Source organism: Salvelinus alpinus, chromosome 11 (genome assembly GCF_045679555.1).
Source record: "Salvelinus alpinus chromosome 11, SLU_Salpinus.1, whole genome shotgun sequence".
Classification (NCBI taxonomy): Eukaryota; Metazoa; Chordata; class Actinopteri; order Salmoniformes; family Salmonidae; genus Salvelinus; species Salvelinus alpinus.
Genome location: NC_092096.1, coordinates 50,038,705 through 50,055,684, shown reverse-complemented (window position 1 = coordinate 50,055,684; position 16,980 = coordinate 50,038,705). Strand labels below are relative to the sequence as shown.

The window sequence follows — 16,980 nt, the reverse complement described above, 5'->3', positions numbered from 1 at the left end:
CAGTCTTCATTCAGTTCATTGAGTTCAATTATCTGAATCACCTTTTACCTACAGTACTGAATAACAGACATACTGTATCGATTAGACAGCAACAGGCTTTCATTCATGTTTTCCATGGCCCTTTCATTGCAGCTGACACACGCACACAATTAGCTGTCATTTCCCCCCTTTTTAGCTCCACCTGCTCCAGTTATAAATGGATACGAGAGCAGAGAGAGAATGATCAGCGACATTCTATTCATTTATTCTTATTGATACTGATTTGCATTTCATAGTCATGATGAATCACAGTGATTTGGTAGACTTGCCTTTACAAAAATGTACAATGATTTAATAAGAAAACAGTTATTCCTGTAATGTCCCATTATAAATTCTTGCATCATCACAATCGTTTTTAAAAAATCATATTAACTTCTAAAGTGCTGGCTTTGTTCCAATCAATCAATCAAATCAATATAAAAAGTATTACATACTGTATGATATATTATGTATATTGATTACATGGCTAACCCCCCCCCCAGGGGGGTATGTTTAGGTTTTTCCCTAGCACTACACAGCTGATTCAAATAATCAAAGCAAGATAATGTGGAAAACCCTTCTCTAAGTCTCATTTGCACACTCTTTCACTGTCTTCTCTTTTGCTATCCTCTGTTCATCTCTCTCTCTCCCTCCCTCTCTCATCCTTTCCACATCTCCTCACATCCCTCTCTCCAGAAACAGTTGTTCCCGGTACTCTCTCCACCTCCTCACCCCTGTGTATCCCTCACAGAACTCCCTCACCCCCTCCCATAGTGACTTATTCAGATACACATGAACCATCATCCTCCCCTTCACCTCCCTCCTCTCCCTCACTTTCTCTAAATGGCCGGCAAGTGCCCTCTTTGCTGAAACTAGATCAGTTCCAAACATATCGATATTGAATCTCAGCGATCCTCCCTTGTACGGGATTGGATAAGGCGCAGTGTAAAAGCTGAGGAAGGAAGGTCTTTCCGGCTTGTCGGCCAACCAGGTGAGGTTTCGCCTTGCTAAGATCTCAAGGTTTCCTTCGATTGGTTGTAAGGGCTGCCAGTCTTGGATAATGGCACCACCAGGAAGTTGAACCCTGGAGGGGAGTTCAGGATCAAGGAGGATGTACTTCAGGTGTTGCTCATCCTCTATCAGAACCATTTGAGGGACGGACCCACCTGGCTCACTTCCTGTGGTGGAATGTAGTTTGTTCCTCAGGTGTGAGACGAATCCCTCGAAACTGTCGGCCTCCACGATGAATGAGAGAGCAGCCTAGAGAGAGAGAGAGAAAGACAGAGGGAGATTAAGAGGGGATGGGTGGAGAGAGAGAATGAGGGAGTGGGAGAGAGAAATTAAGAGAGAGAAAGAAAAAGAGTGGGTGAAAACAGTACAGAGCAAATATATAGACGAGGGGGATGAAGCGGAGGTAGATGTAAAAAGAAGAAAAAGAGGGGTGGTTTGACACCTGAATTACGAGTCCATTGTGGTGTTTTCCCCCTTGTGAAAGGTAGTTTGTGTGTGTGTGCGCGCGCACGCGCGCAAGTCTCTTAGCAATACAAGCACAGCCTATCCCTAACAAGCTCCCTCAGAAACTCAATGAATAAATCATCCATTCAACTTTATTCGCTGAGGTCAAAAGTAGAGCACTATATGGAACAGGTTCCATTTGGGACGCACCCTTTGACTCAGTTAAATTAGATATAACCGGTCTCCATGTGGTCCTCAATTGGACTACTGCCGCAATAAACCAGTCTAAGTGTTTCCATTAGTACACAGCACTGTTTCGTATTGTATTCACCACACCAGTACCCATGACACAGGCTTACATCCCAAATGGCACCCTATTCGCGCTGTAGTGCACTGGAGCCATATGGGCCTTGGTCAAAAGTAGTGCACTATATAGGGGATAGGGTGCCATTTAGGGCAGACACACATGCTGTTTCTTCCTGTAGTCAGGTGTTCTTTGAAAGGCAGTTGTATAGAGCACCACACAGCCACACGCTGAGACAGACTTTTAACCCCTCTGTGTTTCCAGTTATAAGATACTGACATTTGGGCTGGTTTCTAGGAAGAAATAGGAAATGCAGACAGTCTGTCTGGACATTTGCCTTTCAAATGGCTTTGACACAGAAGTAAAAATTCCAAAAATAAAATTCGTAGAAATACAATGTACAGAAGTGCTGACTATTTCAACCACTTTTATTACTAGAATAATATTGTCATTGATAAGCTGAGTCAGAATTTAGAAATTGAACCAGGATGTGAACATGAAGATAGAGTTTGGGTTGTGGTTGAGGTTAGGGTTAGGGTAAGGTTTGAATCGGGATGTGGACATGAAGCTATAGGATAAGGTTTAAGAGGGTTTCTGTTTGTGCTGATATAAAAACGTGGGTTGCACGGGCCTATTGCAACTTCCTCCTCGGTCTGCATATGTATATGGAAATTCAGTCTGGAGAGGGTGGGGGAACATGGGGCGGTAAATCAGTCTGGTCTGGAGAGGGTGGGGGAACATGGGGCGGTGAATCAGTCTGGTCTGGAGAGGGTGGGGGGAACATGGGGCGGTGAATCAGTCTGGTCTGGAGAGGGAGGGGGAACATGGGGCGGTGAATCAGTCTGGTCTGGAGAGGGAGGGGGAACATGGGGCGGTGAATCAGTCTGGTCTGGAGAGGGTGGGGGAACATGGGGCGGTAAATCAGTCTGGTCTGGAGAGGGTGGGGGAACATGGGGCGGTGAATCAGTCTGGTCTGGAGAGGGAGGGGGAACATGGGGCGGTAAATCAGTCTGGTCTGGAGAGGGTGGGGGAACATGGGGCGGTAAATCAGTCTGGTCTGGAGAGGGAGGGGGAACATGGGCCGGTAAATCAGTCTGGTCTGGAGAGGGAGGGGGAACATGGGGCGGTAAATCAGTCTGGTCTGGAGAGGGTGGGGGAACATGGGGCGGTAAATCAGTCTGGTCTGGAGAGGGTGGGGGAACATGGGGCGGTAAATCAGTCTGGTCTGGAGAGGGAGGGGGAACATGGGGCGGTAAATCAGTCTGGTCTGGAGAGGGAGGGGGAACATGGGGCGGTGAATCAGTCTGGTCTGGAGAGGGTGGGGGAACATGGGGCGGTAAATCAGTCTGGTCTGGAGAGGGTGGGGGAACATGGGGCGGTGAATCAGTCTGGTCTGGAGAGGGTGGGGGAACATGGGGCGGTAAATCAGTCTGGTCTGGAGAGGGTGGGGGAACATGGGGCGGTGAATCAGTCTGGTCTGGAGAGGGTGGGCGAACATGGGGCGGTAAATCAGTCTGGTCTGGAGAGGGTGGGGGAACATGGGGCGGTAAATCAGTCTGGTCTGGAGAGGGTGGGCGAACATGGGGCGGTAAATCAGTCTGGTCTGGAGAGGGTGGGGGAACATGGGGCGGTGAATCAGTCTGGTCTGGAGAGGGTGGGGGAACATGGGGCGGTAAATCAGTCTGGTCTGGAGAGGGAGGGGGAACATGGGGCGGTAAATCAGTCTGGTCTGGAGAGGGTGGGGGAACATGGGGCGGTAAATCAGTCTGGTCTGGAGAGGGTGGGGGAACATGGGGCGGTGAATCAGTCTGGTCTGGAGAGGGTGGGGGAACATGGGGCGGTAAATCAGTCTGGTCTGGAGGGGTGGGGGAACATGGGGCGGTAAATCAGTCTGGTCTGGAGAGGGTGGGGGAACATGGGGCGGTAAATCAGTCTGGTCTGGAGAGGGTGGGGGAACATGGGGCGGTAAATCAGTCTGGTCTGGAGAGGGTGGGGGAACATGGGGCGGTAAATCAGTCTGGTCTGGAGAGGGTGGGGGAACATGGGGCGGTGAATCAGTCTGGTCTGGAGAGGGTGGGCGAACATGGGGCGGTAAATCAGTCTGGTCTGGAGAGGGTGGGGGAACATGGGGCGGTAAATCAGTCTGGTCTGGAGAGGGTGGGCGAACATGGGGCGGTAAATCAGTCTGGTCTGGAGAGGGTGGGGGAACATGGGGCGGTGAATCAGTCTGGTCTGGAGAGGGTGGGGGAACATGGGGCGGTAAATCAGTCTGGTCTGGAGAGGGAGGGGGAACATGGGGCGGTAAATCAGTCTGGTCTGGAGAGGGTGGGGGAACATGGGGCGGTAAATCAGTCTGGTCTGGAGAGGGTGGGGGAACATGGGGCGGTGAATCAGTCTGGTCTGGAGAGGGTGGGGGAACATGGGGCGGTAAATCAGTCTGGTCTGGAGGGGTGGGGGAACATGGGGCGGTAAATCAGTCTGGTCTGGAGAGGGTGGGGGAACATGGGGCGGTAAATCAGTCTGGTCTGGAGAGGGTGGGGGAACATGGGGCGGTAAATCAGTCTGGTCTGGAGAGGGTGGGGGAACATGGGGTAAGTTTTTATTCAACACTACTACAAAACATAAAACGCGCTTCTTTCTACGTCCACTTGCGTTGCAGCTGCAATGAATGAGTAGCCAAATGTATCGATAGCCCTGCCTTTTCATTATTATTAGCAGCCCGTCGTGTGCGACTCGAGTTTCACCATCAGGTGGAAGACTGTGTCCTCTCTCTCTGGTCAGTCTCACCAGAGGAAAGGAAGGAGAGAGTAGAGACCGTGAGAGGTGGACCCCTCTGCTGCTCTCTCCCTCCCTCCGCTGATACTAATGCCGTGTTCAAAAAAACTGGGAACTCAGAAGTCGGTAATCTTTGACTTCCGACTTCAGTGCATTCAAGACAACTGGGAACTGGATTAGACCGGGATAAATCGTTTTGAACGGTTATACAACTCGTAAACTCTAACCAAGTTCCCAGTTATCTTGAAAGCAACATGACCATCAGATGCAGTTATTATCAGTCCAGTCAAATTAAAAAGCAAATTAACAAATTATTCAAATTTTTGCCCAGCTGTGCCTTGCAAGTGTTACACAAACTGATCTATTTTGTTATCAAAACTCGAGTTTTGAAATATAATATAGCCAATATGCTGTGATACTGTATTAGGCCTACTTCACAAACCTCATTCCTACAGAACTGTTTTTATTTGGTTAATGTTACATTTTCATGTTTTTTCCCCCCCGGAGTGGGAAATCTGCGATTTGATCTTGACTCAGAAAAGGTTGGTGACCACTGGGTTATGGGGAAAATCAAGCAATCTGTTCTGTGGCTGAATTCAAGTATTTTTTGTTGTGTTATTAAACTATGTAACCCTTGTGTTGCATAGTTTGTAACGAGAGCCCACGAGTTCTGTTAATAACAGTTCTGTTATTGACAGCGCCCCCTTTCAACCTATCACAAGACCAAAAAACGTATCTCCCTTCCTCACCTTACGACTCTGAGTGGCCCTGAGGAGGTCAGGAGATAGAAGACAGATGCCTTTGGCAAGTCAGCAGAACATCTTATGATCTGTATATGTTACTGGATAAACGACCAATCAGGATATGAGTACTAAGAGATTGCAAGGGAGGGACTTTTTATTTCTACTCTTTGTCACAAAGAGAAAATGGCGCCAATAGCGCAAATTACATGTAAACACGTTTTATAAACACTGTATTAAACTGAAGGACTCATGACATGTTGTTATAACTTGAAACATAATGTAATATCTCTTCTGATCCTCCTATGTAAAAAATAAAATAACGGACATTTTGCCGTAACATGAATGTACGCACTTTTACACAAGGAGTGTTGGGTACATACAGGCTACGCCGTATCATATTAGAGATTGTGAAACGGACTTCTGTTCAAGAAAAGCATGCTATGAACACTTATGAGTAAGTCTTATACCCTGACCACACCGCTCGCGTCGCGCACACGAGCGTTGCAAAATAAATGTAGAAATCTATGTTATTCAATTATTGCACCCACACTGCGCGTCTGCGTTGCCAAGCGCTAAAATAGAAATCAGTTCTATTTCTGACGCAGATCGCGCTGCAAGTTCTGCCTCTCCCATCTCCTCATTGGTTTATAGAAGCAGGTACCCACGTGCCATCTCCTCATTGGTTATACCCACGTGAGTGATTGAAAGACGAACTGTGTTGCCGGTCGTCGTGGTAATACTATGAAGGTTTAGATGCCAATCACCATATAAGTTCAATGATGAAAAAGCCTGGAAGGAGGAGAGATGACTAGAAACAATTCGGTTGACCGTTTTGTGTGTGGATTAATTGTCTGTGTAGAGGACCTTGTGCATTTCAGGTAAAATAACAACTCAATGTTTATATCCCAGGACAAATTAGCTAGCAACAGCAAGCTGGCTAAATAGGACAAATGAGCTAGCAAGTGCAAGCTAACTAGCTACATTCCCAATTCCATAATTCCATTTCCTAAATTAATGTCATTGGTTCAAAGTTTGTTTTGATATTTTAACCTGCGTGTCGTGATCACGTTTGGTGTGGGGGGGACAAAATAAATGTATGCACGATGGCGCACACGCGCATCCGGTTTGGGTTCCGTGTCAGGTTTATCTCAGGCTGGGGATGTTGTGGTGGATTGTCTTGGTGAAAGTAAGCGGGAGAGTCTCACAATGGGCTCTGGGAAACAGACTGTGTGGGGTGGGTAGGAGGTAGGTGGAGAGGTTAGTATTAAGGAGGGTTCAGAAGGGAAACTGTCAGGATTGGTTTTCCCTTTGTTTTGTCCGATCATCACAACTTTCTCCACCTTTACCCCTTTCTCCATAGTCACCACCCCAGAGAGGTCTTGGTGTGTATTGGGTTGGGTCCCTGTGTTGGGTTGTGGTTGAGGGTTTGGGTTAGGGTTGTGGTTGAGGGTTACGGTAAACAAAACCCTTCAAACTGTTTTCTACACCACTCAGATACAAAAAGTTGAGGGTTTGTATAGTACAGTAAACTATACACAGAAAAATATATATAGTAAAGTATACAGTAGTATAGTATATATTAGTATAGTGTGAATTATAACTCACCCGTCTCCCTAGCTCTGTGAACTTGGATAATGCCTGTGTGGGCCCAGCTGAAGGGTCGTCAGCCTTGGTTTGTCTCTTGGTCCTGACGCTGGGGTACAGCTGCTGGATGTACTGGTCAGCAAATCTGTATATGTATACATTTCGTACATTTGTCTTTAATTTAAGATGGACTTGAGCTGTGTATGTGACGTTATTTGGTGTTTACTATGTTTGTTGCTGTTCTTTTTTGTTGTTGTGTGTAAAAAAAAAAATCTGCAAACGAATAAATCATATAAAAAGATCAGCAAACCTCTGGATAACCCTAGCCACGCCACGACCCCTCTCGCTGGGGCACACCCTCAACCCCTCCACCACCACCGTACACCCCTCGTCAACGATTAGACCAGACTCCAGCGCCACCTGGGGGAGAGGGGAGGGATGACGATGGATTTAGGGATGGAAGGATGGATGGTAGAGAGGGAGGGATGGAGGGAGGGAGAGATACAGAAGGAATAAATAGGGATGGATGGAAGTAGCGAGAGAGAGTGAGAGCACTACACACTGACCAATTTGCCGTCTCTGCGTCCCAGGATAACTACTCTGTCAGGCTCCGTCATCCAACCGGCATATCGATGAGGCAGGTAGTCATTCCCTCCGTAGATGTTAACAGAAATGGACATGACGTCATCGTAGTCCTTTTGTTCAGCCACCCAGAATGTCAGGCCGTCGCTCTCCCCAACACAGCTACCTGCCATGGTTTCTGTCCTGTAAAAGTTGTGGTTTACAAACAATGGAGTAAATAATTATTGGCTATATATCAGTGGTCAGCAACCGGTCAATCGCGATCAACTGGTTGATCTCCAAGGCATTCCTAGTCAATTGGCAAACATTTCTGTAAAAAAACAAACATGAAGCCTTACATTTGTTTTTATTTATATTTGCTGTTCTTGTTTTTAGAGGGTGTTGGCGGTAGGTGCAGCGAATTCAGCTGCCCTGCGCACTGGATAGGTGAAGTGTCCCCATTCTTTCCCCCGGAGGGTCCAGAGATCAACTCAAGTGCACTACAAGCCTACTGCTGGCCAATCGCATGGCTCAGATTACAGTGTCTGCAGTAACGTAGCAGGTGTAAAAGAAAGGTTCAGCAAAGTTGATATTGTGAGATTAAAACGTTTAAAACCATGACTAGAGAGAGACTGTCAATTAATACAGCAAAGAGCTGCTGTTTTTACGAGTGAGTTCATGTTTAAGTTCCTACTCAGCACTGTCAACACTTTTTATTCAACACTTTTATGAGCAATAAAATGCAACCTCATCCTACTTCCACTTGCGCTACAACCAGCACTGCAGCTGTAATGAATGAGTAGGAAAGTGTATCGATAGGCTTGCGTTGTTATTATTAGTGGCAGGGGTCTTTTTCAATATCGAGGAATATGTCACTCTCTGTTCATAGGAGTAACAACAATTTGTGCATGAGGCAGAAATAATGCGGTGCCACCTGAGTTTTGCCCTCACCTGGAAGACGGTAGAGGTGTGCAGTTCTCAAACAATTCATTATTTTTGATCAACGCTTTTTGACCTGCTCGTGGCTATGTTCATTTTAGTCGTTATTTTGACCTGCTAGTGCTGGCCGCAATGAGTCCTTCAGCAGGATTAATGCACGCTCCTCTGGCTCCAGAGACGTGCTCCGACCACCAACGGTCTGTCATATGCGCGCAGGAAAATAGATCAAGAGCATAGAAAAGAAAAATACATGTTTAGAAATGATAATTGATCGCATGGTGCAAAAATGACTGCAGCTAATTGATTATTGAATGTTATGGATACAGCTTTGTAGAACCAAAACTTACATTACACAGCCTCTGCTAACAAACTCGAACTCGAGAACGATTCGTTTTGGGGTTGCAGTTCGCGAACGACTGTGCTTATCATCTTGCCTGTCATGACGTTGGGTTGGGGGGTAGGTTTATGACAGTCATAAATACCTCTTTCCCCCTTTTTCTCTCTCCCTACTATAACTGATGTGACATAAGAAAACCCCTTGGTTAACATAGAGATTCTGGGAACATCAGAAGTGGGGGGAAAATGAACTATATTCTGGTAATCCGACCAACTGAACATATGCGGTGGTACTTAAGGTATATTATGTCAGTTCGGTTGCCCTCTGACACATTCTCATCAATGATAGAATGACATAAACTCTACTGTGGAAAGTCTAAACGTCAGAGGTATCGGATTCACATGGAATTGTTGTTTAATTCAAATGTTTGAATATGAAATTATTTGTGAAGAGATTAAATTTAATTTTAGCTTCCAAATTAGAGATTTGTGCTTTCATAAGTTTTCCTCTGCTCACAGTGGCATGCCCCTGTGAAGAGGCATGGGTTATAAACTTTTCAGACACACCCCTCTCCCTCCACTATAAAAGCCATTGACAAGAATATAACTTTCTGTTCCGGGCACACCAGGATGACAATCCGGTGTCAGAATGGTTCAGATAATAACTACAGAACTAAGCCAACAGCAGCATGGACTTTGATTGTGAATGGTATGAACTTTGAACTCGTATTCACTACAGAAGTGATATCTCCTAGCCGTCGAGTTAGCAACAGCTGCTACAATCGCAGGTTAGGAAGGACAGTCCGAGTATCCCGTCTACTACACACAACGTTACTCCAACGTATCCAGTGACTACCAGAGACATTCTCCAAAGGACAGAGGACTCAGGTTGGCAATACGGTCTTCCATCTACCACCAACCTACTGAAGCGCAGCTCAGAGTAAATATTTATTGCATTTTCCTTTTCAAATGGGCGGTAATTTAGAATGCATAAGATACTGTATTTACGATAGCACAGCTCACCTATGTTCCAGTCTCCCTCTCTTTCACTAAAACCCCGCCCCTTTTCTTTGTGTAACAAGCTGTCATATCTATTCCGCCCGCTAGGGACGTTTTCCTGTATGACGTAATTTGTGATCAAGTTATGATTTAATTGTATATGTGTGATTAGTTAGGTATTTAGTAAATAAATAATTAAACCCAATTTTGTATTGCTGATTCAACTTGTTAGCCAGGATTCTTGCAGATAATCAAGGATTTACAACTTTCAGATGAGACTGAATAAAATGACGATTAATGTGACTGTTATGGATGTAAAATCTTACTAAATCTTTAACCTCTTGGGAATAAACCCCCCCCCCCCCCCTTTTCAATTTCCGCCTGAAGACATACCCAAATCTAACTGTCTCTAGCTCAGGCCCAGGAGCAAGGATATGCATATTCTTGGTACCATTTGAAAGAAAACACTCTGAAGTTTGTGTAAATGTGAATTGAATGTAGGAGAATATAACACAATAGATCTGGTTTTGATAATACAATGAAAAAAACCATAAGTTCTTTCATTTTAATTGTTGTATCATCATAATTAAAATGAACAAGATAAAACAAACATCTAGATATGAACATGGGAACAATTTCAGTGAAAAACATAAGGCAACAGTACTTGTGCAAAGTTTCAGAATGATAACTTCCAAAATGAGTGTGCTACATGACATTTATCATGAGGTCACCCAGGTGTCCCACACAAGTAGCCCAAATGTACCCAAGTGGCCAAATTGGTGAAGGTATACATTCTGAAACAAATAACTATATACAAAATACCAAAATGGTATTCTAACACGCCCCACAAAAAAATTGAGGAAAAAAAATGGGAAAAAAAACATTTTTAATTTTTTTTTATAAAAAAATATTGGAATTTTTCTTATAATTTTCCCCCCCAAAAAATAAATAAAATATACATTTACAAAATAACATGGGTGACTATTTACACTTTCAATATTTGGAAGACCCTCAGTCCTCTATCAAATCAAATGTATTTACATAGCCCTTCCTACATCAGCTAATGTCTCAATGTGCTATACAGAAACCCGGCCTAAAACCCCAAACAGCAAGCAATGCAGGTGTAGAAGCACGGTGGCTAGGAAAAACTAGAAAGGCAAAACCTAGGAAGAAACCTAGAGAGGAACCAGGCTATGAGGGGTGGCCAGTCCTCTTCTGGCTGTGCCGGGTAGATATCACAGTGGTTGTAGAGGGTGCAACAGGACAGCACCTCAAGAGTAAAAATGAACAGTTTAGGTAGGGTTCCATAGCTGCAGGCAGAACAGTTGAAACTGGAACAGCAGCAAGGTCGGGTGGACTGGGGACAGCAAGGAGTCATCATGCCAGGGGGTCATGACGCATGGTCCTGGGGCTCAGGTTCTCAGAGAAAGGAGGAGAGAAAGAGAGAGCATACTTAAATTCACACAGGATAAGACAGGAACAGTACTCCAGATATAACATAACCCCACCCACTTTGCCAAAGCTCTACACAATATTCTGCTGTTGATGCCAGATGCTATAGCAGTCTCTTTCTGATGTAAAGCAGAGGGTCACCGAGCATGTGGTGCATGTGATGGGCGACTTCATCTTGCAAACAACACAGCAACGCCTCCATGCTGTGCCCTTTTGGCCCTTAGGCACATCCATGTCTGCACAAATATATCTGGGCAGATGAACACTTGTGGCAGGAGCAGAAGGGACAGGGCTTGGTGCAGTGGTGCTGTAGGCAGCAAGCTCCTTGATGAGCTGCTCTCTGAAGGCTTTCTGTGTGAGGAAGGGCTTTCCACAGCTCTTAGCCATTTCCTTGTGTAGGATGAATGCATTCACCACAGCAATGTCGACGAAATGATAGAAGAAGGTCTTGTACCATTTCATCGTCTTATGGAGAACATTATAATAGCCTATCAGCGCATCTGATAGGTCCACACCTCCCATGCTCTTGTTGTAGTCCTTCACTGCAGTTGGAATGGGGACATTTTTGGTGGTCCAATTCCCAGTACCATCCTTGATACGCCGGGCAACATGATCCCCATTGAAGGACTTGTGTATAGTTGAACACATCACAACTTCCCGGGTATCCATCCACTTTACAAAAAGCAGGCCATCTTCGCGTATCCATCGCATGGCCCCCCGCTCAGCCCGCTTAGGCATGTCGTTCACCTTGGTCTTCGGAAAGCCCACCCGGTTGGTGCGAATGGTGCCACAAGCCCACACTTCCCGCTTCCTCAGGTCTGTGAACAGGGTAGGGCTTGTGTAGAAGTTATCCACAAATAGTTTGTAGCCCTTCCCCAGCAGTTGGAAATCCAATAACTCCATCACAGAGTCATAGCTAAGTCCCTTACCAGTCGCACAAGTGTTCTTCCCCTCATAGACAAAGAAATTGCATGTGTAGGCACACACAGAATCAGCCAAAACAAACAGCTTGTAACCCCACTTGGTTGGCTTGTTACGCATGTATTGTTTGAGGCCAATTCTGGCCTTTGAGGCTACCATCCTCTCATCGATAGACAGGTTCTGGACTGGCTGAAAGTAGGTCTTGCAGGCCTCAACAATGCTGGAGTAGAGAGGTTTGATTTTGCACAGTCTATCAAACGTTGCTGTGCCTTTCTTCTTGTCATTCTCTTCATCAACCTTTGGGTCACTGATGTGAAGCGCCTGTGAAACAACCAGAAACCTTTTGCAGGACATAACAGTCATGGGGAAAGGCAGTTGGTAGAGTGATGACGTCTTCCAGTAGTCAGTCAGGCTCTTCAGCTTCACCAGCCCCATGTAGATGACCATTGAAAGGTAGCAGTAAAAGTCTGACATGGATACAGGCTTCCATGCTACCTTTTTGCCTGCCTGCTTCTTCTTCTTCCCAAACTTATTCGTGTTAGACACGAGTGAACCTACAACAGAATGGGTGAAAAACAACTGGAAAAGCTCAAGTGGGCTGTATGTTGTGCTCGAGTTCACCTGAGGTCCAGGCTCCCTTTTCGGTCGGAAAGTTGGCTGGGGTGGCTCCACATCATCTTCCAGGACAGTGTGCCAACGCCCTTCTGTCCCTTCTCTAGCAGGTGGCACACTTCCCCTCTTCCTCTTCTTTGTCGGCGCCTTCACACCGGTAGATGGCCCAGAGACAGCAGGGGTCCGGCTGGATGAACAAGTTGGCGCTGGGGGCGGTGCTGGGGGCTCCCAGTCGGAATCAGTGCCACTGTGAATCAAAATGTTCAGTTAGAATAGTTTCACATATGAGCCCTGTATCAACAGGTATAATAAACATATACATTTTTATTTAGAGAGAGAGAGAGAGAACATGGAACTAAACAATCACTGGTTTCAAATCATATCTGTGGCCATGCTACCATAATATATTGTCAAAGTACAGTACACATGCTGGCTGTATGTGTTGGAGTAGAGTACACATGCTAGCTGTATGTGTTGGCTGTTACATTCTACAGAAATACATTTTTATTTATTTATTTAGAGAGAGAGAACATGGAACTAAACAATCACTGGTTTCAAATCATATCTGTGGCCATGCTACCATAATATATTGTCAAAGTACAGTACACATGCTACACAAACGTACCCTCACTCACAATGAATAGACCACGTGTACGTTACACATTTCATAAAATGTGCATATATTGCAACTAAAACTAAAAACAATCACAAATAACATTTTATATTACAAACAACGGCATTAGCATGACAAGAACTTACCAATCCAAAACGATATCCTCTCCTTCTAAGAAATATGCCTCCGTTTCAGAATCAAATGAATACGCTCCAACCGATTCTTCCTCAGATAACATTTCTGTATCTGTATCACCATCAATTTCCTCTAAAATTGCCTCTACATTGCTATATCTAGTCTTGGACTTAGCTTTCCCAGACTTATTCGCCATGATGTACGATGAAAATAAAGTTGAAGATGCACGTTGCCGAAATACCGCTGTGCGTAATAACTTTCAGACCTTCCTCGTTGAAATGCGTTTTGAAAAGACTGCTGTTGCGCACACGTTCTCCGTGTGAGTTCGTCTCCAAACAAATTACCATTTGATAGTGCCATTTACCTCTGTTCATTGGCTATCTAACCAGCTAGATTTCAAGACGATGAGTGGTCATTGGGTTAAAATACAGTCAATCAAAGAGACAGTGGTCATCCGATTGGTACGCAAATGAGGTCGGAGGTCGATGTCTTCCAATCGTTTTTTTCGGATCAATACGTCCCGCAAAATGACCCATCAAGTTTGGTTGTGTTACAAACAAACAGTTGATTTCAATGAAACCAAACATGACTGGATAACGTCAGGTTTAGTCAGTGTATTTAGGTCGGATGTTTCGCAGAAAATTTAATGACATGAAATTCAACGACATAAGCGTTCACAAAATGTTTCGTGTTAGGCTATAAAAAATGGATTTAACCGAACAAAAGACCATTCAGTGTGTAACAATGAGCCTTGGGATTGCAAACAGAGAAAGATTTTCAACAGGTAAACCATTTCTTTCAACACAATCTGTGATAATGTTACGCTTGTGCTGGTTGAAAAGTATTTATTTATGGAGCGCTGAGCTCAGATAATCGCATCCTATTCTTTCGCAGTAAATCATTTTTTAAATCTGACAACGCAGTTAGATTAGCAAGATTCGAGGCTTTTGAAGCATGTGAGACACTTGTATTTTCAGGAATGTTTAATATGACTATTTGTGGCGATCACCGTATGTTGTCTATTTTCAAACCCGGATCCGGGATCAGTACTAAGTAGAGGTTAAGAGTTTATTCGAAAGATAACAGCTCTATAAATATTATTTCGTGGTGTCCCTCTCTAGTTAATTAACATTTACATGATTAGTTCAATCAGGTAATATTAATTACGGAGAAATTATTTTATAGAATAGCATGTCATAGCAATTAATCTGGCATAGTCAAAGACACGACATATTGGTGCCCCCTGCGTGGAGTCTAAGATAGAATGAGGTTTTCATTTTGATTCAGCCTGTATAAAATTGAAAAGCAGATTACATAATATACCACGTTTATTATACACATTTTTGGAGTGATAGACAAGCATTGTTGGGTGTGTGTGCGCTGAAGATTCCCCCGCCCCGCGCTGTTCTCTGACGTAGTCAGTGGATAATGTAAGCGAATACATTTCTTGTATGAGGCTGAGAAAGTTAATTATAGAAATCTGAGAAATAGTGAGTTTGGCCAAACGCAGGGCTATTTCTGCCTGGCGCGTCTCATACGCGGGTAGGCGAGGTCATTATTAATTTCTCGAGCGAGAACAAAGAGCCAGCCGATTGAAATTCGGGAGATATAGCGCGACCAGCGATAATTATCTCTCTCTCTCTCTCTCACTCTCTCTATCTCTCTCGCGCGATTCAACGCGAGGAGACCACGGTGCATTTCGTGTTTACCGCGTGTTCCGGTTAAAACATCGTCAAAAAACGCCGAAAAGGGTTTGAACATAATACGTTATAAGTAAAACCTTTTCCCTGCCAAGGGAATCCTACGTGCTACATTTTCAGGCACAAAGGAGGGTTAGCTGGCACGAGGTGCTAAAGCTAACAAGGGAAAATAGCAATTTATTGTTTTTCTGGTGCCACGCTGAAATTCCTCCGCCTCGCGGAACGGAAGTCCCGCACCGGGTAGTTCCGTTTTATTTCAGCGTGTGAAGTCAGTGACCGCTGAAGTGTGCCCAGTATATTCGTTCATGAAGAATTATTCAGGTCACACTCAAGTCATTACTTATGATATCCAGACGAATATCAATGTCTTATCCAATTGAACTAATAAGTGTAAATCTGGCCATTTACATTCTGAAATAGATATTTTAAATAATATCCAAATTGTTGAGTTCTCTAAATAAGACATTGCAAACTTTTTCCAAACGAATCTAGATGAAGCAACTTCTCAGGTTAATTAAAGTTTAATTCACAAATTGCCTATACAGGTTTGATTTATCATTAAATTGATCAATCAGTAAAATTTGGGTTTTTCAAAACCCATTCAGTAATCCAGTACTGACAGAAGCCCCGCCCCAGCGGGAATCCCATGTGGTTTCGGCCTTAGGGAGAAGTGCCACAGTGTTGAATGTGCCCAACATTTGGTCTACTGTTTACACTTATGATATCCAATCAACAGAGATTTTATGGATTATCGTCTCATTCAATTTAATAAGTTAAATTGTTGAACATAATTTTATGTTCTTCCAATCAAATGAGACACTTTTAAACTTCTCATATTAACCTAGATGAAGCCACATCTCATGTTAATTAAAGTTTAATACCCAGATAGCCTACACAGGTAGGATTAATCATTGGCACTGATTAATTAATTCAATTTGCTTTTGTAAATTAATTCACGTCCAACTTCCACATTACTGGGACAGTACTGGTAGTTCGTCAACATCTATAAATAGATTAAACTTGTCTTTGCAGCTTCCAATTACTTCCAAACCCAAACTTTGAATAAATTTAGGGAACATTTTTCCTCTAACTTTTTCTAATAATGTGCAAGCTATCAAAGGAGGTGGTCACCACTGCTCCGCTAAGTAGTGAACCTCCACCCATAAAAGGATTGATCTCTGACCTCAGCAGCGATACCAACCATAATTATGCCATTAGTGAAAAAACAGCCGAAATTGCGAACGCTCTCCAAAATCAACCATCAAACACAGGCTTTGTGACGGTTCTCCCCACTTTTGCACTGATGTATCGCCATAAAAATGTGGCATCGGTTCAATACCACCGTGCACAGCTGAAGCACGTGCCAGTCATGGCTAGCATGAGGGTACAGGTGGAGAGAACTGAGCAACTATTGACAAAAGCAGGAAATGAAAACATTCTGCTAGTCGAGGAACTGCGTTTGAAATCTGAACAATTGAAAGTAATTGCAAATACTTATGACGATGAACGAGCACAAACTCTTCAACAAAATCGTTGTCTCCAGGAACAACTCGATTTAGCCAAAACTAATACGAGGTGGTCCACTCCAAACGAGATAAATCTGTTGAGTTATCTACAAATAGGAGCGCGCAATTTGATAACATGCAGGCAGTTTTGTTGAACGTTACTCAGAGTAACACGGCGCTACTCAAAATTCTGCAGACCAAAGACGATCAGTTGATGAACACAATGACGAAGTTGGATGACAAATCAGCAGAACTCATTGAAGTCGCTGACCAAATGAATGATGAGAGAACTCGGGTGATGAAGATGGAAATCTTGATTTCTAAGCAA

At 44.2% G+C, this 16,980-nt stretch overlaps 1 protein-coding gene across 3 annotated transcripts in view; it reads right to left on the bottom strand.

The window, feature by feature from the left end:
* Positions 1-223: 223 nt before the first annotated feature.
* Positions 224-16,980, bottom strand: part of LOC139534308 (probable N-acetyltransferase 16) — a 29,384-nt gene continuing 12,627 nt past the window's right edge. For 2 of the 3 annotated variants that reach the window (XM_071333358.1, XM_071333357.1), the window contains exons 2-5: positions 7,446-7,644; positions 7,190-7,299; positions 6,901-7,024; positions 224-1,278 (exon numbers count right to left, since the gene is read on the bottom strand). In XM_071333358.1, coding sequence (XP_071189459.1) covers positions 697-1,278; positions 6,901-7,024; positions 7,190-7,299; positions 7,446-7,634 — 1,005 coding nt within the window. In that variant the 5' untranslated portion in view covers positions 7,635-7,644 and the 3' untranslated portion in view covers positions 224-696. Of the gene's footprint in view, positions 1,279-6,900; positions 7,025-7,189; positions 7,300-7,445; positions 7,645-12,708; positions 12,947-16,980 lie in introns of all 3 variants that reach the window. The other variant, XM_071333356.1, reaches the window with a different exon arrangement.